This window comes from Tenrec ecaudatus, chromosome 13 (genome assembly GCF_050624435.1).
Source record: "Tenrec ecaudatus isolate mTenEca1 chromosome 13, mTenEca1.hap1, whole genome shotgun sequence".
Classification (NCBI taxonomy): domain Eukaryota; kingdom Metazoa; phylum Chordata; class Mammalia; order Afrosoricida; family Tenrecidae; genus Tenrec; species Tenrec ecaudatus.
Window position 1 is genome coordinate 68,216,702 of NC_134542.1, and position 27,378 is coordinate 68,244,079.

The following is a 27,378-nucleotide window of genomic DNA, read 5'->3' on the forward strand; positions in this document are numbered from 1 at the left end:
CACGAAGTGACACGGACTCGATTTGTTTCCTTCAAACTTTTCAATTTGACTAAATTTCAGACTTATCCTGGAAAAGATACGACAATGACATAATGCGTTCTGTGGACTCTTCACTGAAAACCAAGCCCAGACCAAACATCTTGCCACTGGGTTGATTCCTCGTCACAGTAACCCTGTAGCATGGACCTGAACGGCTCCGCTGGGGCTCCCAGGCTGTGTTCCTTATGGAAGGAAACTGCCACCTCTTTCAGCTAGCAGCTGAAAACGCCACCCAGGGACTCCTCTGATACGATTAGCTAATTCGCATTTGCATTTTATTACATTTATTTTGTTCTGTCTCTTTCTCTTCATCCCTTCTTCCCTCTGGCTTTCTCTGCCTAGAGCAGTGGGTCTCAACTTGCCTAATGTCGTGACCCTTTCATACAGTTCCTCATGTGTGATCCCCAACCAGAAAATTATTTTCATGGCTACTTAATAACTAATTTTGCTACTGTTATGAATCATAATGTAAATATCTGATGTGCAGGATGTATTTTCATTTTTATAAATTGAACATAATTAAAGCATAGTGATTAATCATGAAACATTATGTAATTATATATTATAAATATTTCTAGTGACAAATAAATGAAACTTTGTCTGGAAGCATGGGGTAGCATGGATGAGTCTTCATGCTGGGTACTCGTATGTGGACGTATCTACATGTGGGTGGACCCGCCTGGGGATGGCGGATAGAGAAGCGATGTCTCAGTTCCTAAGACTGTGGGAAATATGTGTTTTCGATGGTCTTAGGTGACCCCTGCGAAATGGTTGTTTGACCCCAAAGGGGTCGCGACCCACAGATTAAGAACTGCTGGTCTAGATATATGAAGGGGCTTCAAAATTTCGGGGGGGAAGTGGAATACAAGATAAGAGAATTTTCCCACAAAATTTTTGAAGCTCCCTCTTAGACACGCACATACACGCAATATTTCTGAACTACTGGAGAGTCGGTTGCAAACCTTGTTGTTGTTATTAGGTGCTGTTGTGTCAACTCTGACTCACAGCGACTCTGTGTACAGTAGACTGAAACACTGCCGCCCCTGTGCCGTCCTCTCAAGGGTTCTTGTGTCTGAGCTCACCGCTGCGGCCACTGTGTCCATCCGTCTCGTTGAGGGCCTTCCTCTTTGTCACTGCCCCGTACTTGATCGAACTTGATGTTCTTCTCCAGGGACTGGTCTCTCCTGACCACACGTCTGAGGAATGTGAGATGAAGCCTTGCTGTCCTTGCCTCTGGGGAACCTTCTGGCGGTAATTCTTCCAAGACACATTTGTTTGTTCTTTTGGCAGTTCATGGTAATTTCAATATTATTTGCCAGCAACCTAATTCCAATGCACCGATTCTTCTTTCGTCTTCCATAGTCAATTTCCAACTCTCACAGGCATAGGGAGGCAACTGAAAATACCATGGTTTGGGGCAGGCACCCTTTAATCCTCAAGGCGACACTCGAAAGAGGTCTTGTGCAGCAGATTTACACAATGCAATGCATTTTGCCAACCTGGTGCTCCTTTATCCCTAAACATTTCAGAGTGTGTTTCTTAAAAACATGGACATTCTCTTACATACATACTCATGGTACAATGATCAGAATTAGGAAATCAATACGAATATTATTTAATCAAGCGGTCATATTCATGTTTTGCCTGTTGTTTCAATAACCTCTTCCATGTTGTTGTTGTCCGTTCCGACCCATAGCGAGACTATGCACGCCAGAGGAGAGCCCTGCCCGAGATCCTGCACCATCCTCACCGCGATTCCTCTTCTTGAGCCCCTTGTTGCACTCACAGGGTCAATCCATCATCGCCTGGAGGGCCTTCCCGTTCTTTGTTGCCCCTCTACCTCACCAAACAGGACTACCTTTTCCCGGAGCTGGTCTCTCCTGACCACTGTCCAAAGTACGACCCTTGCCTCCAAGGAGCACTCTGGCCACACCTCTTCCAACACCGCGTGGTTTGTCCTTTTAGCAGTTCATGACACTTTCCATAGTCTTTGCTTGCACCACAAGTCAAAGGCATCATTTCTTCTTCAGTCTTCCTTACTCAGTGTCCAACTTTACATGCATATGAGGCAATTAAAAATACCATGCCCTGGGCCAGGCACACCCTGGTCCTCAGCCTTCAACACTCCAAAGAGGTCTTATGCAGCAGATTTACCCAAAGCAATCTCCTGGCTGATGCTTCCAGGAGCATTGATTGTGGATCCAATCAAGACAACATCCCTGACAACTTTTCTCCACTTCTCATGCTGCTGTCCATTGGTCCAGTTGTGAAGAGTTTGGTCTTCTTTGTATTGAATCGTTCTCCATAATGAAGGCTGCAATCCTTGATCTTCCATAGGGGGAAAAATCCTGGATGATATCTTGCATTCACTTGTTGTGTCTCTGTAGAGTCTTTTAGATCAGTTCGTCCGTCTTCTTTTGGATTTGGTTTTGAAGTCTACAGGCCAGTCCTTTCTAAAACACCCCTCCAGTTTGCCTGCTGTTTGCTGTCATCACCTTCCGGTGGTGGACTTTTGACGAGCGATCCGCAGGAGTACCGTGTTCTTCCCAATGCATCAATCACTCAGGAGGAACGTGCTGTGGCTCTCCCAGTGCTGGCCCTGCCAGCCCTCATAGGTTTAGGGGGTGTCTGCCACGCTCTCCACCGCCTCTTTGTGTTTAGTGTAACTTATGGGGCTCTATTTTGAGATTAGGCAAATGTCTTATAACTCTTCAAACTTCCACTTCTTAGTTGAGCATTTCTGAGGAAAACATTTATAATTTTAATGGTTGTCAAATGGTAGTTCTCTGTTTCTATCACTCCTACATTTATTTCATCTTTTCCAAAGAAGAACTTATCCTCTATGTTCCTTCCTTCAGTAGTTTATTCAGTAGAATATACAACTTTATCGTCATTAATTACTTCATTCCTCAAGCGGGTGCACATTTAGTAGTGGCTTTAATTTTTAAGTGTTGGGGCAATAGACTTCCACATGAGCTCTTCAGAAAGGAGTGTCTAATGTTAATGATTACACAGAGAAAGGTGGATGCCTCTGAGATAACAACAATAAATAGTTCCTCCTATTATTACTATTTATTAGGGTAATTGAAAAGTATTGCTCCAAAATCACAGAAAACTTTATTGGTTCCCCATCTCTCCTCCACTGAGGTCTCTATCCTTCTGCGGGTGGTGTTTCCATCTTCCTAACCTGTCCCTGAAGAAGTCTATCCTCTTTGACTTACACACATCAAAAAGGAGGGATTCAAATCATGTTCCTTTTTAAATGTTCTTTTAAGTTTGTTTGGTTTGGAGGGGGGGCGGGGCGCGGGAAGACACCCGAAGGAGCAAAATCAGGGCTGTAGATTGACTGGGCTAAAGTTTAATAGCAGAATTATCCTCGGTAACACTTGTTACCCTCGAAGGATAAGCAGATGCAATGTTACACTTTTAAAAAGAAGCAGCAGCAGCAGCTTGGTGCAACTTTCCTGGTGTTTTCTCAGCAGTGCAGTTTGCAGTTTTCATCAACTTTCTTCCTGGTTAGCCCTCAACTTTCCTGTGTGCTTCAAGGAAATCTATAGTGATCTTACTTTGCAATCCCCCCAAACAGTTCCCATAACCTGATATATATAAGATATAACGTGTGTGTATATAATGTATATATGTACACATACCTCGCTGGCTTTGATTTAACTATCCCAACAGATCATATTTTGACGGGACTTTCTTTACAGGCACTGTAACCAGACTAAGATGATCATATTCCTGAGAGACCTTGTCTGCATCCACCCACCGACTACAGACACATGCTTAACCATGATTTGCTTGGAATAAATCTAGGCACGTATGAAATGAAATCCTAGTAGTCATATTTTTTGACTTACCCTCACAAAGGAAGTTTACAAATTTTTGTGGAAAAAAAAATTCCACTTTCCTTGCATTCAATTTTCCCATAAACCTCTGAAGCCCGACTGTACGAGTACGTTTTAAAATGCTGTATACTTCATATATGTTCTCTCATTTCATGTTCACCTCTTGAGATGCCATGCTCTCTATCATGACAACACGAGGAAAGTAAGGGTCAGAGAAAAAGAAATGAGCTCACCAAGCTCTCACACTCGTTCTGGCAGGTCTAGTTAACTCTTGGAGCCTGCCGCCTTGGGCAGAACCCCAAGGAAATGATAAGGTCCAAGAAGCTGAGCTGCATCACTCCTAAGGGCAGCCAGACACTTTCCTTTTCAGAACCTGAGAAGTAGTCCAAACTCCTGCACGTTTTAAAAGTGGGCGTTTGGGACCTGTCTGCAAGTCTGTCATCACCTTGTGGAAACTGTCCAACTCTGCTTGAAATTCCGCGAGGAAAGCGTAAAGCAAGAGATCATCTGTGACACAGAGCCAGACGGACAGGACTACATCAGGCGGCCAGGGAAGCATTCCCATGGGTTAAGAGAAGTATAAACTGAGTTTGGGGTGGGGGGGGGGGTAGAGGGAGGGAGGGAGGGATTAACCCAGGGCACAGTCAAGCAGGGATTCTTGAGAACTTTCATCTAGTCCCATCTTTAGCTCCCAGGGGAAGCCAACCCTCCCCTGATCTGCCCTTCCTGAAGGCTACCATACTGGATCTCGATTTATCTGACAGCAATACCACGTTCTCCACCACTGCCACGCCACATCCCTGCTCCATTGTAATACCAAATCCCGGCTTCTGTGCGAGGGCATTTGCGTGAAAACAGTGCTGCATGCTAGGATACAAATGTAAACGACTTCCCTTGCCAGAGAGGGAGAAGCACGATTGGAGCTGAGATTCACTTCCTAACCCAGGAGGCGCAAACTAAAAATAAAAGACAACAAGGTGCTTCCTGCCAGGCAATAAATCCAATAAGCAGAGAAGATGCCTCAACCTGGTGCTGGGAAGTTATCAGCCAGCTCAACACCCCTCCCCCCGCCCCCCCACAGGAAAGCGGCCATGTGGCTCGCAGAGCAAACAGCTGCCAAGCAGGGCCCTTCAGATTAACCCATAGGTGGTGTTGAACCCTTTCCCATTAAGATATTTGCAAAGCAAACAAAAATGATAGCCCCATTCCGAGTGCTGGGAGCAGGCCAGGAGCACTGGCTGTCCTTCTTGACACAAAGAGCCCTCCAGGGACAGTGCGACAGAGTGAGGAAGGCCGCTCCTGCCGGCCGGCTAGACTGTGCTGATCTTGGGCCATTCGACTCTTGGTACCAGGCACTGTTTAATGTCCAATTGCCCAGTCCCGGCAGTCGCTGGAGCTTGGCTTCCCCAGCACTCTCTTCCTCTCCCTCTTCTGAACACACATCATTCGGATGAGAAGAAAAACTTCAGTCCACCCTGTATTTTCCTGACTCGGCAAGAAGACATGTCTGTAAAGTTATTGAATGCCAACAGCAACATCGCGGCATGACTACTAACAGCCTCGGGGCGCACACACGCTCAGGTTCTTTCGTCACGTCAAGCGACGGGAGCGATGCTTAGGGAAAGGAGGTCAGTGTGCGTATGGCCTACAGGTAGGACCCAATGGCCATTTAATTAATAAAATGCATTGGGATCTGACACGCCCATATCCTCCCCTTCTCTCCCAGAGGAGACAGTGAAGTACAAGTTAGTCAGGCCAGGGAAATGTTACAACCATCTTTCAATGTATAGGCTCGCCGGGTAGGTTTCCTGGAGGATCGTGTGACACTCGTCTCTAAAATGTGTTTTGAAGCCGACTTTGTTTCCTGCAACATCCCCAACGTCGGCAGGCTTTGTGTGCTTGAACTCTCCCAACTAGGTTAGCTATGTAAGGTGTTTTTGTCAACAGCCCATTCTGAACCTGAACGTGGACGAGGTCTTGATGAGGCCAGACGCCGAGCAGCGAGGAGAGACGTATTAAACGTGGACAACTTCCCATACGCCTCCAATGCCAAGTGCAGGAAACAAGCAATCCCCGTGGCCATTGAGTCCGTTCCCGCGCTCAGGTGGTGAATCTTTATAGGAAACTTTATTGCCTCTTCTTCCTCCTGGTTTGAACCACGAACCTTTCAGCTAGCAGTACAGTGCTTACCTGACAGCACCACGAGGGTCCAAAGAAGGGGAGATAGAGCAAACGGTCTGTTTGTCGTCATTACTTATGGATACTCAGAACCAGAATTTCAGAGATGCTTAGTCCTTGGGTCGTCAAAGAAAAAGGGAAGAGATGCTGATGATGAAAACCAAAGCAAAAGAAACCCAATAGTTAATTCCATGCATCTCCTGTAAATCACCTCAAATTCTTTCATAGGATTATGTAAAGTAGGTTCCTAAGCCAAAAGCAAACTGAGGAGAGGAGGGTCAGTCACATCAAGTTGTGAGTTTGATGGAGAAAGAAGAGAGGGCAGGAGAGATGCACATTAGTATGGTTTGTAGACATTCTGCTTATAGATAAAGATTGCTTAAAGAGACAGAGAAAGATTTTAAAACAAAGGAAAGAAACTAAAGAGAGACTTGTATTTCTTTAGAAAAGATAGAGGTAAAATTATTTTTCATAGAAAAATCATAGAAGAAAGAAGAGTGTCATCTGACAGGTGTAAGTTCAGAGCTAATGGTCTTCGTTGTTATTTATCCAGATCAAATGGACCCACCGTCTGTGTCAATGCGGATGCTGTCCAGAGAGGAGTGAGCCCACCCTTGCAGGCAGGTCAGCTCTGCAGAGCTCATGGCAGAAGACTCAAAACACTTACTGTCCTCGAATGGATTCTGGCTCACAGCAATCCAATAGACAGGGCAGAACTGCCCCTGTGAGTTTCCGAGACTGTAACTCTGTGGGAGTAGAAAGCCTCGTGGTTCCAAATTGCTTACCTTGAGGATTGCCGACCAACTCTAACCACTATGCCACCAGGACTCCTGAAGAGGCTGATGGCAAATGCACGTAAGGAGAGGTTAATGCAGCCAGATACATGCATGTCTGCCACTGTTCACATTAAAGGTCTTGGTAAAATTATGTATGCTTTGAATGAATTATATGCCACCAGTGATAGGAATGATATGGTGAGGTCATAACCCCTGAGACCTGTGAATGTGACCTTGTTTGGAAATAGGACCTTTGAAGATGTTACCAGTTAACATGGTGGAAAATGGAGGAAAGTACTGTATATTCTCATGTATAGCCGAGTTTTTCAGCACAAAAAATGTGCTGAAAAACTGGGGTTCGACATATACACGGGTCAGTGGTACCCCAGCGAGGTGTAACATCTCTCGGGTGATTGTCATTCCTCCGCTGTTCATTCAAAGCCCCGCTGACACTGCAGGGCTTTGAATGTTTGTTTACTCACATCTAACCAATCAGAGTCATCCTATGACATGGACGGCTCCAATTCGCAGAAGCACTCATAGTGATTCACTTACACCGGCAGCTGAAGTGGTAAGGATGTGTCTGTGGCTGTGCTCTGTCTCTCTCCTCTGGTCTCTGTGTTAATTCACATCCTGCATTTCTCACCCTAGGCTTATACTCGAGTCAATCAGTTTTTCTGGTTTCCCAGGCAATAATTAGGAACCTCGGCTTATACTCGGGTCGGCTTATATTCGAGTATATACGGTAGGTCCTGAGACTTTCTACTCCTGTAATGAGTTAGTCTTGGAAACCCACAGGCCAATTTGACACTGTCCAGTGGGGTCACCGTGGGCCAGACTGGACTTGATGGTGGTGAGTTGGAGGTTTTGAGTTTGAACCCAGTATGAGTGGTGTCCTTACAAAAGAGGGAGGAAGGCTGTGTGAAGAGAAAGTAGAGGTGGATTTAGGCTAGACAAGCAAGTTAAAAAAAAAAAACAAACAAACCTGGAGCTCCCAGAGTTGGAGATCCATGGTCCTGCTGACACTCCAAATTCAGGCTGCTAGCCTACAGATCTGTGGGCCACCCCTATCCTTGTAAACACCCACTCTGTGCTTTCTCCTAACAGCAGCCCCGGAAAGCCAGTATTCATACATTGCCACTTCAGAGAGATGAGTTAGAAAGTATGTCTGCAAGATCACAGAAACCTTTGTTAAACAGAAATACCAAAATGTGAAGCTACTGTTTCATGACACGTCCTCCTGCTAGGTCGATACACTTCTGTTTCCAGCTCTGGAACCCTTCTCCCAAGAATTCGGAGTTCAGCAACTTATATCACCTAAAAATGTCAGCATTGGTATCCTCAAGAAATGAAATTCAGGTTCCTTTTAAATCTGCTGACCTCAAAGAATACAAAACACTTTGCTGGGTTGGGGGCGGGAATTACTTAGTGCAATTTTTCTGGCTTTTTCTTACCAATACAGTTGTCAGCTTTGTTAAAATTTCCTCCTAATAAACCCTTATGACTGTCCTGTGTCTTTGAAAATAAAATCTATCAAGAGATTCCCTTTGAGGAATTGCCAAAATAGAGATGCCATAACCTTCTGGGCCGATCTCTGTCTAGAACCTAACTGGCCCACAAGATGCCCTCAAAGCCACTGTCTTGATTGGACCTGTTGGGGAAGGAAGGCACACTATAGAGAGGGAGACAAGCAGATTATTGAGGTAAGTTGTCTGTAGTCATCCGCTGATGGCAGAGACACATTTCAGCACATTTTGTTTGGAGTAAACCTGTGCAGTTGTGATGGTTAGATTTTATGTCAACTTGATGGTACCTGTATGGAGGTAGGGGTGGAGTCAAACCTATCAGTCTGGTCACAGATTGATGATGCCTCCTTGCGGATATGCCCCCACCTTTAAAAAATCATTTTATTGGGGGCTCATACAGATCTTATCACATCCGTACATACACCCATTGTGCCAAGCACATTTGTTGCCCTCCTCATTTTCAAAATATTTTCTTTCTACTTGAGCCCTTGGTATCAGTTCCTCTTCCACACACCCCTTTTCTTCCCCCACCTCCCTGCCTCATGAACACTTGATAATTTAGAATTATTATTTTTTCATGTCTCACACTGACCGATGTCTCCCTTCACAAACTTTTCTGTTGTTAGGCCCCTGGGATGGGGTTATATGTAGATCATTGGGATCGGTTCACCCTTTCCCCCCCTCACCTTCCCCTTCCCCTCCTGGTATTGCTTTCAATATTGGTCCTGAGGGATTTATCTGTCCTGAATTCCCTGTGTTTCCAGCTCTTATCTATACCTGGGTACATCCTCTGGTCTAGCCAGATTTGTAAGGTAGAATTGGGGCTCATGACAGTGGGGATGGGAGAGGAAGCATTAAAGAACTAGGGGAACAGGCATGCAAATATGTAAAAATATATAAAGAGATCTATGTGCATATATTCATAGGTTTAGTATTAAGGCAGCAGATGGACATTGGGACTCCACTCAAGTACACCCTCAATGCAAGAACACTTTGTTCTATTAAATTAGCATTCTATGATGCTCACCTTCCTGACACGATCGCTGAAGATAAATGTGTGCATAAGCAATGAAGAAAGCTGATAGTTCCCAGCTACCAAAATATATAGTGTCTTAGGTCTTAAAAACTTCAAGGCAAACAAGCAGCCATTTAGCTCAGAAGCAACAAAATCCACATGGAAGAAGCACCCCAGCCTGTGTGACCACGAGGTGTCAAAGAGATAAGGTATCAGGCATCATCAGAACAAAAAAATCATATCATTGTGAATGAGGGGGAGTGCAAATTGGGGACCCATGACCCATCTGTAGACAACTTGACATCCCCTTAAAGAGGGGTCTCAGGGAGGAGACGAGCCAGTCAGGGTGCAGTATAGCAATGGTGAAACATACAACTTTCCTCTAGTTCCTAAATGCTACCCCCCACTCCAGTATCATGATCCCAATTCTACCTTAAAAATACAGCTAGACAAGAGGATGTATACTGGTACAGATAGGAACCAGAAACACAGGGTGTCTCTGGACACCCAGGACAGATGATACCTTCAGGACCAGTGGTGAGACTGGTGATACTGGAGGGTGGAGGGAAGGTGAAGTAGAACGGGGAAAGTGATTATAAGGATGACATTGGACAGGTGATGACATTGAACAGTGAAAGATAAGACAAAAAAATAATAATTTATAAATTATCAAGGGATAATGAGGAGCTGATACCAAGGGCTCAAGTAGAAAGCAAATGTTTTGAGAATGATGAGGGCAACAAAATGTATGAATGTGCTTGATATACAAGGGATGTATGTAATGATTGTGATAAGAGTTGTATGAGCCCCCAATAAAATGATTTATTAAAAAAAAAAAGAACTAGAGGAATGTTGTATGTTTCAATGGTGCTAAACTGCACCCTGACTGGCTCATCTATTCCTTGTGACCCTTCTGTGAGGGGATGTCCAATTGTCTACAGATAGGCTTTGGGTCTCCACTCTGTGCTCTCCCTCATTCACACTGATATGATATTTTTGTTCTGGGTCTTTGATGCCTGATCCCTGATCCCATTAATACCTCATGATCACACACACTAGTGTGCTTCTTCTATGTGAACTTTGTTGCTTCTAAGCTACATGGCCTCTTGTTTATCTTCAAGACTTTAAGATCCCAGACACTGTATCTTTTGACAGCCAGGCACCATCAGCTTTCTTCACCACATTTGCTTATGCACCCATTTTGTCTTCTGCGATTATGCTGGGAAGGTGAGCATCACAGAATACCAAAAATAGACTTTGGGGCCAGGGTGTGGCAGCCCAGCAGACTCGTCTGAGAAATACTCCTAAAGGCCAACAAACAGACCGTGAACATTTATAGGATTTTCCTTTTTTTGTCATTGTTGTTTGGTTCCTTTGTTGTTTTCTTTTTCTCTGCCTTGTTTTTGTGCTTATTAGTGTCTCTGCATGTCTATCCAGATAGATAGGCAGGATAAACAATCGGAGGAGAAAACGATGGGACTGACAATTCTGGGGGGACATGGGAGAGGAGTAGGCAGGGGGAAAAAGTGGGTGTTAACAAACCTAGGAACAAGGGAACAACAAGTGACCTAAAATCGATGGTGAGGAGGGTGTAGGAGGCCTGGTAGGGCTTGATCAAGGGCAATGTAACTGAAAGGAATTACTGAAACCCAAAAGAAGGCCGAACATGATATTGGGACAAGAGCAAAGTAAAAGGAAATAGAGGAAAGAACAAGGAGGCAAGGGACATTTACAGAGGTGTAAATACAAGCATGTACATATGTAAATATATTTATATATGATGATATGGAAATAGCTCTGAATACATATGTTTATATGTTAAGTATCAAGGTAGTAGATGAACATTGGGTCTCTACTCAAGTATTCCCTCAAAGAAAGAACACTCTGTTCTAATAACCTGGCATTCCACGGCCCTTTTGTAAGAGAAATGCTGAGAACTTTGCACTCTCTCTGTCATGTGTTCCTGTTTGCCCACGTGACCTGCATTCCCTGGGAGCTGCCATGCTTCTACAGACTGTGGGTCCATGTGACCCTATACCCACTGGCTTGTGGTCTCCCAACTTCCTCCTTCACCTTCTTACTTCTTCCACCGGCAGCTGCGTGAGCCCGAAGGTGGCTCTGGCTAGCAGCAAACCTGTGCCCTTGAGCTGGACTGGGCTGCTCCCCTTCTTGATATGAAATGATTTCTCGTGTGTATATGAGTGTCACTGCTTTTGTTTCTCTAGAGAACCCAGCCTCACGGAGCTAGGATACTATGAACAACATGCCTTTGACTTCCCCTGGCACATAAATAGAGAGATCGCAATAGACATTTGTTTTTCTGTAAAATGGTCCAAATAATTTCTGGAGACTCTCCATCTTTGTCCGAGGAGGTAGGCAGAAAAATAACAACTCCGTTGAATCATATATAGAGATGTAAATAGAGAGAGCATACTAGAAGCTTATTCTCATGTGAAACTGTAAACATCATTTCTGTAGACTCTCATTTTTGTCTGGACAGAAAAACAAACAAACAAGGGAGGGGGGAGCGGGGAGGGAGGGAAAAAAAAGGACCTGATGCAAAGGGCTTAAGTGGAGAGCAAATGCTTTGAAAATGATGAGGGCAAAGAATGTACAGCTGTGCTTTATACAATTGATGTATGTATATGTATGGATTGTGATAAGAGTTGTATGAGCCCCTAATAAAATGCAAAAAAAGAAAATGATTAGGGCAAAGAATGTACAGATGTGCTTTATACAATTGATGTATGTATATGTATGGATTGTGATAAGAGTTGTATGAGCCCCTAATAAACTGTTTAAAAAAGGAAAAGAAAAACAAACAAAAGCTTTCTTGATGTAAGGATATAATGTGGGGATAGGAAGGGATAATTCATGGTAGATCTACAAGGGGGCTTCAAAAAGTTCATGGAAGAATTCCATTGTCTTTTAATAATATTTCTCCAAGGAATTTTCGAAGCCCCCTCACACAGCCCACCATTATTTCTGTTTCTGTTCAGCATGGTTAATTCCTAGCAACTGTTCCTTAAATTAGGGCATGAACCAGGGCCACTTACCTGCCAGTAACTGAGCTTCCTAAAGGAACTACTTGCTTAAGTATTCCCCAAACTTGGAGCTTGCTTTTAAGGTAGAAAGGTAGATCCATGATTAAAAAAAAAAAACGTTAAGTTAGTGTTAACAGCATCTCTCTTCATTTATGTGGTTGATATTGATGACTTTCTGAGAAAGCCAGCTTTTTTACTTTATCAAACATTAATAACTCAAGCTAACCTCGGGTAAGTTGGAAGCATATTTTGAGGACAAAAATACCCCAATGCAGCTTTGGACCCAAATAAAATCCAAGGTGCATGTAATCACTCAATTAACTTTATACCGAGGATGGTCAAAGCTTTTAGATCTGTGAGTGATAACAGAAATGAGTGACAGATTGTTTCAGCCCCAGTGAAGTGTATTTTCTCATATGGGATGTTGTGACCGCAGCTAACATTTCTTGTGTACTTAATGCATGCTAGATAGTCACCCGGGAGTGCTCATGGCGTAGCTGATTACCTCTTGGGCTGCTAACAGCAAGGTCAGCAGTTCGAACCTTCCCGCTGTTCTGTGGGAGAAAGAAGAGGCTTTCTGCTCCTGTAAATAATTGCAATTCTGCCTTGTCCTATGGGTCACTCTGTCGGCATCAATTTGAGGACAGTGAGTTTGGTTTGGTTCCTGAGGTAGTCATTTAAACATGTCCTATAATTTTTCTGTTTTCAAGTTTTCCCTCACAATGGACCTCGGAGGTCTGTACGGCGGTTAGAAGCACATTTAGCATGTTTCAGGTCGTTGAGCTAGCCGGACATAGCCCGAGGCCCAGCATGGAGGCAGTCTGGCTCCAGAGTCTGTAGCCTTAGACATTGCTTCTTTCTAGAATTCTAGACGCTGCCTGCAGACAACAGCAGGAATCCGACCGAGACGCTGGCAGGGCCCGGGCATGAATTCAGCAGGCCACCAAATAGATTTCTACAGACAACCACCTCTACTTAGTCCCAGCAGATTGCTGCCAGATCCCTGGTTTTTCATGAGGCATCACAAATTTAAGTTGTTACAAGAACTGTGTCTATTTTTAGATCTGGAAACAAATTTAAAATGTGAAGACATTGCCCAGGCCAAACGAAATGTCTGCAGAGCACATTCCACCCAAAGATGTGCGGCATCTTTTGGCCTACTGAATTTAAGGTGCCAAATATTTTGTTCCATCTTTAAGGCCTCTCACACCCTGGCTTTGATCTGCTTTATTCCCTGTGAATAATTCTCTGGGCATCACCCTACTCCCTCAACACCATCCCAGTCTTCATCCTCCTCCCCCATCACTCCAACCTCACTGGATGCTTCGGCCTCCACAGAATACCCACTGCAGGCCCCGCCTCTGGGCAGTGACCCAGTCTACTTCTCCTGCCTGGAATGGCCTTCTCCTGCACCTGTTCTCCTTCAAGGCCCTCTAGGAGGTAGCATGAAACCAGAGTAGGGGTGAGAGGGAAAATAGCAACGGAGAAAAGGCTGGCAAAGGCATTCTGTAGAGCTACACAGCCAGGAGAAAACCAAAAGATAGGTGGAAAACCAGCCATCAACTCCAACCGTTTTTAAAGCGGCCTCTTGTCCTTGGCATTTGATCCTATAAAGAAATCTCTTACTGCTGACATGCTTGATATACACAGTTCTTCTGAACCAGTTCTTTGTATAAGGATCACGGGTGATTTAGGATTTGTTGAAATTGTTCAGATAAGTATTTATGTATAGCCATAAGCAAACCCACCAGGAGAATTCTAATGCAAAGCACATTTTTTTCCCTTGAAGAGACTTTCAGCTGGTGTGCCAACCTGGCCAATGAACACATGTGGGATTAATTGAAGAGCAGTTTAATTGAAGGGTGGAGAGATAATGGCTCAGTGAGCCTGGCCTTTCTTGTCTCTGGCTTTTTGATGATTGGACTAGTGCGCAGCTGTTTTCTGCTTCAACTTGCAAGCTACATGATTATGGGACACCCAATCCGTGGACTGTGTTGCTGTGATCTGAGGTTCCTTCAAGACCTGTTTAACCACGCTACTGCTGTATAGATTGCTTGACCTGGGAACTGTCGGACCCTGTCATCTGGCTGATTGTTGGTGATCTGCCTTTTTGTTTGCTGCCTATGGCTGGATTGCCTGAATTGCTCTACAGAAGACTCAGCTGTCTGCTTCCTTGACTTGCACCTGGCGGCTCATGACTTTAAGGGCACCCAGTATATTAGCTGTCTCACAGAAGTGAGTTGCACTGAGCCATTTGTACTACTCTATAGACTAATTAGCTATTTATTTCTTATGTTGTATCTATCTATCTATCTATCTATCATCTATCTATCTATCAAATCCTAAGTGTCCTGATCTTTCTTGTTTCTCTAGAGAATCCTGTCTAACACAGCTAGTGATAAGGTTCCAAAGCCCTTTTGAAAAGAAATATGACCATTTTTTTTCAAACGTAGAAAGTCTAAGGAGGCCCAAACGATCAAGTGAGCTCCGAGAGTCATCATTCAAGGCTGGGCCTGTGGCATCCAGGCCATGCCAGTGAGAGTGAATCCTGCTATCAAAAGGGACCCCCGACATTACCCTGAGGTGAGAGCCAGTAGCGTGGGAAAATAAAAATTCTGCCCTCACGATCAAGCAGAAAGTGAGTATTGTTCATCCACAACTCTAGAGCTAAGCTAGAGAGGCCTTGACCATGCATATTCTTTTGTTTTTATTTTTTAACAGTTTTATTAGCACTTCATCCACATATCATACAATTCAATGATTCAATCATATCAAGAAGAGTTGTACAATTATGCTTCTAGCATCATAATCAACTGCAGTGATGCATTACTGCTTCGCCCCCTCCCCCCATGTGCCATTACCTTTTATGGAATATTTGTACACATCCAGAACTATGCTAGTTATTTTACAGATGTTCTCTCTAATTTTCATACCACCACCTTTTCAGTTTTAAAAACCAACCAACCACCAAACCTGTTGCCATTGAACTGATTCCAACACATAGAAGCCTTGTGAGCTGCCCCTGTGGGTTTCTGAGACTGAAACTCTTTACAGCAGTAGAAAGCCTTATCTTTTTCCGGAGGGGCAGCTGGTGGTTTGCAACTGCTGACCGTGAGGTTATCAGCCCAATGCATAGCCCACTATGTCAGCTGGGCTCCTCTTTTGGAAGTTGAGGATACTGAAATTCAGATGAATGAAGAAACTTGCCCCACCATCTCATACACTGTAAGTGGTTAAACCAAGCTTCAAACCCAGAGCTGAAGACGTTGAAATAAGATTCAAACCCAGAGCTGATATCAAAACCCATCCTCTTTCTACCCAAATGAGGTAATACATGGAGTGTCCACCACATGGACACTCCCTACCACCACTGCCCCGGTTCCCCTTGACATCCTGCAGTGCAGTGGGGTGTGGACTTGTTCCTATGTTAGGACGTTTGCTGGAGGGCAGTCACCTCAAGGAGAGAGAGACAAAGGGAAGGGAAGATCAGGACAGGAACTGAAGCGCAGAAGAGGAAATGCCCTCCAATGCCTAAAGAAAACTTGCTTTCTTTCATCTTCTTGGCATGCCACGCATCTCCGCCGTGAGCCCCCACACGGAGCGTTTGTCAGGATACGTGGCAATCTGTACTTCACAGCCCACACGGAAATCTGGCCTGCGCTCAGCCCTGCTGACTGGGAGGCTGTTTCTCTGGCTCATCAATTCTGAGGTCAGCCCAGTTGGCTCGGAGCCCCAGAGCCACAAGGATGACACACGGGGGAAATATGCGCTCGCTTTCCCATCTCGGGGGAGGGGGGCATTACTAGCTACCGTGGAAAAACATCTGCACCAGTATTATCAATCTCCAGCCTCCTTCCTACCCGCTCGTTATTTTAAACACAATGACAAGCTAGCTGAGCTAAAGAATGTGAAATAAAAGGCATGTGCAGCCCAAATTAAATCAAGGGGCATAATCCACACTATTGTACTTATCAGCTTTACAATGGAGGATTACCAACATGGGAACAAAGCGCCATGACAGGAAAGACCATTTCCATTCTGTCCTTCACTGTACATGGTCACAGCCTCACTCACGTAGGAGTGAGGAAGCAGAGAAGTATTCCCCATCCCCACCCCCCCCCACAAACACACACACACTGACTTGCACTGTCAACCTGCAGTTTCATCTCCAGCTAAATGAACCCCATCTCCCTATCAGGCACCAAGGCAGGGGGAGAGGGGGTCACCTTGCCCACGAGGCTGTAGGTTATCTCCAAAGACTAGTATGTGGGAATTTCTCTACCAATCTCAATAGGCAAGTGGATGCTAATCATGGTCTGTTGCTCACTGAGAAACAACACAAATGGAAAAACCCTCAATGCCACTGAGTTGACTGTGATTCATAGTGACACTACAGGGCAGAGCAGAGATGTTCCTTTAGGTTTCTGAGGCTGTACATCTTTAGGGAGCAGAAAGTCTCATTTTTTTCTGTCTTGGAGTGGATGGTGATTTTGAATTACAGATCTTGTTAACAGGCCACTGCCTAACCCACTATGCCACCAGTGTGATTTAATAAGACCTCGTGATCTAGTGGCCAAATTCTCATCTTCCTAGTATGAGACTTGGGCTTGATTTCCAATCTCTATACGTCATGTGCAGCCAGCAACTATAAGTAGACACTGGTGTGCTGCTATGTGAACAGGTTTCATAGGATCCTTCTTGCTGCCATCGAGTCGATCCAACTCAAAGTGACCCTGTAGGACAGCGTCAGACTTCCCCTGAGTTTCCAAGACTGCAACTCGTTAGGAGAGCAGAAAGCCCCGTTTTTCTCCTGACGAGTGGATGGTGGTTTCAAACTGCCGACCTTGCAGTCAGCAGCCCAACGTGTGACCACTACATGGAGACTTGGAAGAGGAAATGCCCTTGCTCACTTGGCAGCCTTCTGTGCAGCTCCCCACTGGAGAACCACTCGCAATCCCAGCGAGAACCATCCCTGCAAACTCTGGCCAGTGAGATTATGAGTTTGGGACTTCAGTGAAAAGTTCTCCCCCTAAGGAACTCCCTTTCCTGAAATTGAAAAGAAATGCCTATGGAGGGCTCTCTTTCCATTCACCTCCTCCTTCCTGATGTGGCCATTGCCTTGTGAGGAAGTGAGGCTTAGCACTACTCAGCCACCTTAAGATCAGAGGGACTTCACCTCCGTGCTGAGAGCAGCAAAATAAAGGGATGCTGGGGCGTGTGTCCTTGATGGTACCCCTGAGGGGCTGAAGCAGCCCTGAGCCTCTGCTTTTACTCCTCTTGTCCTGAGATCTTCGTCTCTGGAATCAATTGGTCAGGGGTTCGGTAACTTGCCATTGAGAGCACTCATTGGCATCAGCCAGGTCTCCTGTTGCCCGCTCCCCTGGGACTGCCTCCTGTCAGCTCTGGGTTGACCCATACACTACTGCACTGACCACCAAACACACAGGAAACTAGAAGGAGTCTTGGTACGGTGGGTCACTTATGGGGCTGCTAACCACAAGGACAGCAGTTTGAATCCACCAGACACTCTGAGAGAAAGGATGCGGCTTTCTACACCTTAAAACAGTTAACAGTCGCAAAAGACCTACAGGGGCAGTTCTACCCTGTCCTGTGGGATCTCTATGAGCCTGAACTGACTTCAGGACAGGGAGTTGTGTTTTGTTCTCTTTCCCCGTGAGTCCCCTGTGACAAAGAGGCCCTGACACCTACCCTAAAGGCAGCGGTTCTCCACCTTCCTAATGCCGCGACCCTTTCAGACATCTCCTCATGTTGTGGTGACCCCCAACCATACAATTATTTTCGTTGCTACTTCAGAACTGTAATTTTGCTACTGTTAGGGATCGTAATGTAAATATCTGATGTGCAGGATGTATTTTCTTTGTTAAAAACTGAACATAATTAAAGCAAAGTCAATCACAAAACAATATGTACTGTAATTCTATATTGCGAAATATTTATGTGTTTTCTGATGGTTTTAGGCAACCCCTGTGAAAGGTTCATTCGACCCCCAAAGGGGTCATGACCCACAGGTTGAGAACCACTGTCCTAATGGAGTTTTCTGATTCCTCTTGTTATTATTCACCACCCAAAAATTGGGTAGGAAGAACATTTCTCTACTCATGAAGAGTAGTCTTGGAAGTCAGCTCAACGTTTACTGAGGACCTACTACGTTTACTGGACACATATTTTTGTATTTGGCCCCACCCTTGAGAAGCAGATTCGTGAGCTGAAAAGTGCTACCGAACCGAAACCAAACTCACTGCCATCGAGCCAATGCCAAGTTACAGTGACCATGTAGTGCATGGCAGAACTGCCCCTGTGGGTTTCTGAGGTGGTAACTCCTTACAGGAGCAGAAAGCCTCCTCTTTCTCCCTGGGAGCAGCTGGTGGTTTCGAATGGCTGACCCAAGCACAGTTCATCACCACTAGACACCCAGGGCTCTCCACAGAGGGTGAGAAACCAAAGCATGGTTTGAGGACCCAGTCGGGACATGCTTGCTACTGAATAGCAGTTATTTTGTTTGCAAGAAGACTTTCTTGAAGAAAAAACATCAGTGGGTTGGTGTACATTTGATCACAAGCTCATTATCTTGTTGAAAAGTGCAACTTTGAGTAGGACTGTGGTCTGGGCAGGTGGGGGCGGCGGGGGAGGGCTGGTAAGGATTTACTCCAGGCTACCACAAAGGTTAATGGTTTGATCCCATCCAGCAGCACTATGAACGGATCTGGGGATTTGCCCATAACGATTACAGCCCAGAAGTAGGATGAACAGTTTTCCTCTGGAACACCTGAGGATGCTGTGAGTTGGAATCCATCGGATGACCGTGAATTTGGCTTGTTTTGATTATAATCAGGCTAGAATGGTTCTGGGAGGATTAAAGAGAATTGGGAAAGTGTCCCTGGAGGAAATGGATAGGAAAATGTGTCTTGATGAAAGAGCTGAGAGTTGAACAGAAAGAAATGGGCGAAGAGAATAGAGGTGAATGAATTGATGGAACAATTAGAAGTCTGATTCCATTTAGCCAAAGATAGAGAGAGAGGTGTGCTGGAGGTGAGCCTGGAGGAGAAACGGAAGCAAAAAGCTAAATAGAGAGAGACATGGGGTATGATCCTGTTTCTGTCTAAAATTGGAAGCCATTAAAGTTCTTTGAACAGTCAAATCAGTGTTATGGACATTGATTAGAAGTCAGCAATGAAAGCCAATCTGGAAAGAGGAGGGAATGGAGGGTGTAAAGAAGTCATGGCTGGCTTAGACCAGGAAAGGATGCTTAGAAAGTGATGGGAGGTAGGGTTACATGAGATGCAGGATCAAAAATGAGACCTGTTTTATGTTGTTGAGTTTGGTGAGCCGGTTGTTAAAATGTCTCTTGTTACCTTGGTTCTCTTCAAGGTGGGCAGCTGCCACGTGTGGAAATCACAAATTCGCATTCCCTACTCTCTTCTTTTTTTTTTTTTTCCAATTTTTAAAATGATTTTCCCTACTCTCTTCTAACCTGTACCTCCTGTATTCTTGTTTAAGCGCTGACTGTATGCAATAAGAAACTACTTCTCTGTATATCTCTTTTAATACTTGAAATGGTCACGAGGGCATCAGACTGGCTGGTAAATTATCTGAGCCCTATCCCTGCCTGCGGATGCCTGTGGATGGACGTGATCACCTCGGTGAGAAGGGGAGAGAAAGGGAGTCACTCAAGGGGATCGTAACGGGACCGGCAGTTCGGGGGGTGCGTGGGAGAGGAGGAGATGGGGGAGGATAGCAGTGAACCAAAACATCAGGGACAGGGGACTAACAAGGGATTTAAATCAATGGTGAGGAGGGTGTAGGCTCCCTGGTGATGTCTGATCAATTGAGATGTACCCGAGAGGAATTACTGAGAGGTGAACAAAGGGTGAACTTGATAGTGGGGTAGGAGGAAAGAAAAAAGAAATAGAGGAAACAACAAGGAAGCAATATAGATAGATATAGAGATATGTATATATGTAACTAATGAAGATAGATGTATTTATCTATGTATGCATATATGTTAATACACAGAAGGAATGCTACATTTAGGGTGCAGTAGAGTGATGATGAAACACATTACTATCCTTTAGTACTTTAAAATTTTCTCCTCCCACCAGCAGGGCCTTACTTTTACCTCACTAATCTTGCTAGACCTGCATATGTACCTTGGTACTGGTAATATCTTCAGATGCACAAAGTCCAAGATAGATAACCCAGCAGAAACAATAATGAGAGTAATGATTTCCTGAGGGTACAGGAAGGTAGGGGGGTTGGGGGGGAGAACTGATAGCAACAGTGACTGTATAACCCCACTCCAGGGGAAGGAAGATCAGAATTTTAGGTGAATGGATTCATTGGATGGTGTAAATTATGCAAAACAAACAAAAACAACCAATAATAATAGTATATAATTTATTAAGGGTTCAGGGGTGTGGCAGGGTGGGGGAGGGAGGGGATAAAAGGAAGCTGATATCCTTTATGAGCCCCTAATAAAAAATAAAAAATATATTAAAAGAAAAAAAGGAAGCTGATACCAAGAAGTTCAAGAAAAAAGAAAATGTTTTGTAAATGATGATGGCAACAATTGCAGACTCCGCCTGATCTAATGGAACTACGGATTGTAATGATATCTGTAAGAGCGCTCAATAAAATATTTTAAAAAGAAGAAGAAGAGAGACTCAGGTATTTGGGAACCTCCTGCATTTCCATGGGAGGCAGGGTGCTGTGGGGTGAGGGTGAACCCACAGAAGACAAAGAAACCCATGGGAGGGGGTGCTTCCAGGGCAGTATATCTGCCCGTGGAACTAAATGCTGAAAAGCGTTACAAAGGTTATAAAGCGACGGGGAGCTGAACTTCTGAAGGCCAGTTTGAAAACACAGTAAGGGTACAGAGAGCATTTCCGGATTCAGAAAGCAGAGCTCAGAGAGGGAATGAGATGGCAGGAAGGACAACCACCTGAGAGAGTCTAAGGAGAAAGGCAGATCCAAGGAGCCACAGATGAGCTTTTGTTAGAATGGACAGGTGTAAGCAGACTCCTGTGGTTAAATACACATAATGAAAAATTCATCATTTCATCTGTTTTATTTTTTTAAATTTTTTTCTCCATTTCACCTGGTTTAGGTTGTATAATTCAATGGCATACAATGTATGTTCCAAATGTTATATAATTATTGGCAATAGTTAGTTCTAGAACATTTTCATCACCCCAAGGGAGACCCTATACACAGTAAGCAGTTATCTCCTAACCTCCCCTCCACATCCAATAAAACCCAAACCAAACTCACTGCCATTGAGTTGATTCAGATACATAGTGACCCTATAGGATAATGTACAACTGTCCCCAAAAGTTTCCAAGGCTACAGCCTTCATTATGGATTACAACTAAAAATAAAGGAGGCCTGTGGGAGTGGGGAGGGAGGGGGTAAATGAACAGCATATATTAAGGGCTCAAGTAGAAGGCAAATGTTTTGAGAATGATGATGGCAACAAATGTACATTTGTTCTTGACACAATGGATGGATGTATGGATTGTGATAAGAATTGATTTTAAATTATTTTTAAAAATAAATAAATAAAGGAGACCCAAAGCCTCGCAACTGGACCTGTTGAGAGACTGGATAGACTGGATGACAGGCTGGATTTTATCTTGCCTGGATCCACAATCCATGCTCAGAGATGCAACAGTGAAGAAAAACAATGATCTATTGCACCGGGCAACTGTGCTGCACACAATCCTTTTAAAGTGAAGAGCAAAGAAGTCACTTTGAAGGCTAAGGAAGGTGTGCTGACCCACGTTATGGTGCTTTCAATCACTTTCTAAAAGTTGTACAATGAATAAGGAAGAATGTAGAAAAACTGATGCATTTGAATTACGATGCTAGCAAAGAATTCTGAAAGTACCCTGAACTGCATGACGTACAGCCAGAATGCTCCTTAGAAGCGAGGATGCCATAACTTTGTCTCCAACACTTATCAGTCCCTAGAAAAAAGACACTATGCTTGCCTAGTGAAAAAGGGGATGCTCTGCACGGAGATGGATTGACACAGTGGCTGCAATGAGGGCCTTCAACTTTACTCCAGCCACCCTGATCTTGCCCCTTCAGGCTTCTTTCTGCCCCCCAGACTCAAAGAACATTCCAAAGAGGTATGATCTAAGTCTGTCCAGGACGGCGGAACTGCCATTTCGATGCGGTGTAAATCGAGGCTCCCAGAAGGGTGGGAGAGATGGAAGCAGGGCTGTCAGAAGTGTGAGCACCCGGGGGGAAGGCATGCCGAGGAAGAGCAGCTTCACACCAGACATTTCAAGTTAATAAAGGCTCCGTGATTTTGTGAAACCACTTTTTAAATGACCCTCCTGTACCAAAGCTTATTCCCTTTTACGGGTGAATACATTCCACTGAATGGATGTAACACAATTTGTTTATCGTCATTGGTTGCTGGAGAGTTGGATTTCCCCCCATATTTCCCCTAGTGTGTCTATGAGCACTTGTGTGTCTTCTATATACCCAGGAATATACATATGTGCTGGCTCCTATGGGAATTCTATGTTCAACCTTTTGAAGAACCGAGGAGCTGCTTTCCATGGCAGCTGAACCCTTCTACATTCCCACCACAAAAGCAGAGAGTTCCAATTTCTCTACAGCTTTGCTATCCCCGGTATAGATATGCATGTTGGGCTGCTAACCACAAGGTCAGCAGTTCAAAACACTAGTGGTTCTGTGGGGGAAGCTGAGGCGTTTTACTCGCGTAAAGAGCGACAGTCTTGGAAACCCTCAGGGGTTGGTCTACCTTGACCTATACGACTGCCACGAGTCAACTCGATGACAGCGAGCTTGTTTTTTTAAGAACATATATATAGTAGCCATATAAAGAGCCCCAATGGCATAGTGGGTTACACATTGGGCTTCTAACCACAAGGTCAGCCGTCAGACACCACCAGTAGCTGAGCAAGAGAGAGAAAAGGCTTTCTACTCCCATAAGGAGTTACAGGTTTAGAAACCCACAGGGGCAGTTCTACCCTGTCCTCTAGGGGCACTTTGAGTCAGAATTGACTAACGGTAATGGGTTAGACCCTTAGTATAATATGGAAAATTCAGGCTCACAGTAGCTGCTGGCTTCTAACTGCTGATCTCGCAGTTAGCCAAGGCGGCTACCAGCCCTTTTTTGAGGACTGCCAACACTTCTAGCAGCAGCAGCTGACAGGATGATTGACATGGTCTCCCATGAGAGGTTTATTAACAGGTGTTCGCACAATGTCCAAGTCACATACAGACCTGTTTCACAGCAGAATGTAACATAGATGTTAAATGACGCATACCTGTATTTAGCTGAAACTTGTGATCTTTAGCTAAGGAGTCCTGGCAGAGCAATGGTTAATGGCCTTGACTTCGGAATCAATGGAAATGAGTTTTCTTTAGCTTAAATCAAAGGCCGCAGCGTTGGCGTTCTTGGCATTTGGAGTGGACAATTCTTGGTTGTAGAGGGCTATGTAGTCATATTCTTAGACCTCCTATCCAGTAAATGCCAATAGCAAAACCTTTCCCAATCAAAGCTGTAATAACCAAACATGTGTCTAGACATTGCAAATAATCCTCCTCCCACATCCCACTCCTAAGAACCATTGCTTTAATCCAGTGAAGGCAAATGAAGAGAAATCAATGAGCAGGATTCTGTTCTGGTTGCTTAAAGTGTCCCGGGGTGGGGGGCGGTCTGTTGGTTCAAATCCCCCAGCTGCTCTGTGGGAGAAAGAAGAGGCACTCTGCTCCTATAATGATGGAGAGCCTTGGACAATTGATACAGCATTGTTAGGGGTTGGAATCAGCTTACTGGGAATACTTTTTGTCTCCACTCTCTCCAACTCACCAAAACAACACAGGGATGGAAACACTTGTTTCACCAACCATCAGAACTCCAATGGATAAGACTCACCCATTTTTCTTCGGAGCGTTGTTTGAAGTTTCCACCTTGCCATTTCTGGATTCCACTTGTGGACTGCTTTGATGATCTACAGAGAAAACAAGCACGTCGTTAGAGGTCTGTTATGGATGGTGCCCTCTAAAAAGATGTGTGGCACTTCTGACCCTCAAACTCGACTCAGCTCACTGCCACCGAGGCGATGCCGGCTCATAGTGATGCTGTAGGGCAGGGCAGACCTGCCCCTGTGGGATTCTGAGACGGTAGTCCTTTAAGGCCCGCCTTTCTCCTTTGGAGGGCTGGAGGTTTTGAACTGTAGATGTTGCAGATCACAGCCTACTGTATAATCACTATGCCACCAAGGCTCCTTTAAAGGACTTCATTTTATTTGGATCCACAATTAATGCTCATGGAAGTTCATTCACTGCCATTGAGTTGATTTATAGCAACCCCATAGGACAGAGTAGAACTGCCCCCATGTGTTTGGAAATAGGTTTTTTTTTCTTTTGCTATGTTAATAAGGTCATACCAGAATAAGGTGGGTCCTAAACCTAATACTTTCTGAATGGTCCCTTACAAAAAGAGAAAACAAACACAGAGAAGATGTCATGAGAAGATGAAGGCTGATGCATCTATACACCCAGAAAGCAGAAAGAGAGCTTCATTCAAGCCGACATGGTGGGTTCATCCTACAACCTCCAGAACTGTGAAAAGATACATTTCTGTTCTTTAAAGCCCCTAATTGATGGCATTTAAGGTAGAAATACCCAGGTAACCAAGACTGAAGGGTAAACTCCGAAGTAGAGAGTTAGAGTCTATGCTCTCAACAGCATCTCCCCCCCGCCCCCGCCACGCACCTCTCCCCCATCTCTCTCCTTCTCTCTCTGCCCTCATGCCATCCCCTGCCTTTCTTCAGTCTTTCTCTAGGACATACCATCAAAATGGACCAGTTCTGAGAGTGGGAGTACATCCACGAATATAGAGAGGGCTGACAAACAGATGCATGCTGCAAATAAACTCAAGAATGAAACCTTCTTAGACATAAGCAAACACCTTGAGGGGGCCAATTGCTGGGCCTGGAGAATCATAGTCTTGGAGAACACCGAGTTCAAGTCTTATTTGGATGAGTAAGGACTGGAATTTTAAAAGTCTGTGATCAGTCATCCAAGCTGCAACTACTGATCTACTGGTCTCCTCCTGCCCAAAGGAAAGAAAAGTGATGACAATTGAAAGGCATGGGCTCAATTAGTCCAATGTACTAATGTAACACACACACTTCAGTCTCTATAACTCTGAGACCAGAAGAACTAGATGGTACCCAACTATTGCTACCAGTTGCTTTGAACGGGATCACATTAGAAGGTCCTAGATAGAGTAGGGGGAAATGTGGATCAGAATTCAAATTCACAAAAGAGACAGGGCTTGTTGGTCAGATGGAGACTGGTGTGGCCCTCACAATTGGTGTGGTCCTTAGTCATCCTCTGGTCTGGAATTGAGTTCACCTCCCACATGAGAATAATCAACTATTTAAGATTTTTTTTTAAAAAGGCAACATTTATCCAAGGACAAGGGGTTAGGATAGAAGGATGAATAGAGATAGGAAAAGCTGGGAGGAAGTGGGCTAAGTGGTAATACATTGAAGGGATTAAAATGGATGAGTTGAAACAAAATGTATATAAATTATTGACTGTAAAACTAATTATTTACTTTGTAAATCTTCCTCTAAATCACAATAAAAAGCTTTAAAAACAAAACAACCTGATTTGTGCCGCCATGTATTACTCTGCTGGGTTTCAGTCAATAAATTGGCTAAATTAACTCAAGATTAAAGAAAAACAAGATACCAATGGCCACCGGTTTGGGGTAACATTGGGATAGCACTATCGTACAGAGGCAGAATCCCTCCCTGATGGCCAAGCACCCAACTACTAACCATTATCTTTGTCACTTGAACCCACTCAGAGGTGTCTTGAAATAAAGGCCTGACAATCTGCTTCCAAAAGGACTTGACAGCCCTTGGGACTCAATCCTTGGCTCTCTGCCAGTTGGACCTGACCTGACAATAACTGGTGGATAGGGTGGTTAGTAGATCAACTTCCAGCTCCAGCTGGGCCAACAGCTAAATCAGGACAGAAAGTCAAGGAAAAGACTTTCACAATGTGAGTAGGGTTCACTAAAAAGAGGTGTCATCCCAGCTGAAACCCATTTTGTATGCATTGCACATTATGTCAAACTTAAACCACATTTATAGATAGTTGCTGTTGGTGGTGATTATATTTTGGTCAGGCTGCTTCCTGGTGACCTAAGTTATGCACGCGGGCTTGATGCAGTGTTTTTCATACTCTACTTGGCTGGTAGTGATTATTGGAAATGGTAAGATCATCAAGGGAGCATTAAAGATTGGTACCAACCCCTACACCAGGCCAAATTCAAAATCTCATGGGGCTGGACCCAGTGGTGTTGCAATACACATAAAATATAAATGAATGTTTGATGTTATGGTGATACAAAAAATATGGCAGAGATGGAATGGAGTAAAAGAAATAAAAAATTTTAGAAAACCAGTTGTTTCTTTGTTATCTGTTCTGGGAAGAGCATGTGCTGATTCTAAATTATTAGTTTGGTTTCTTAGACATAAATATTTCTTTTGCAAGAGGAATGTGATTCTTTGAGCTCTCAGTATTGGATAAAACCATCTGTGACTGTTGTTATAATTGCTATATAAACACCGAAAGGATAGAGAAAAACATTTAAATGGAACATTACTACATTATTATTATTATTATTACACCACAAAAACATTATGACCAAACAGCGAAACAACAATATTGAGGAGGGAAAAAGGAGAGGGGCGGGGAAGTAGCTGTAGTCCTTTGGAATTCCATTCGTTTATTTCCTCCCCTCCCTGCCTTCTCTGGGTGGCTAAACATCACTAGTTAAAGAGTTTGACAAGTTTTTCACTTCCTTGAAGATCCGAAAACCCTGACCTGAACAGCACATTTATAATATTGTGTTAAACTTCATACAAATCACAA

At 44.3% G+C, this 27,378-nt stretch overlaps 1 protein-coding gene across 1 annotated transcript in view; it reads right to left on the reverse strand.

The window, feature by feature from the left end:
- Positions 1 to 27,378, reverse strand: part of MYO3B (myosin IIIB) — a 504,101-nt gene that overhangs the window by 132,280 nt on the left and 344,443 nt on the right. The window contains exon 30 of the mRNA XM_075529130.1: positions 24,359 to 24,434. Within this exon, the coding sequence (XP_075385245.1) occupies positions 24,359 to 24,434 (76 nt within the window). The remainder of the gene's footprint in view (positions 1 to 24,358; positions 24,435 to 27,378) is intronic.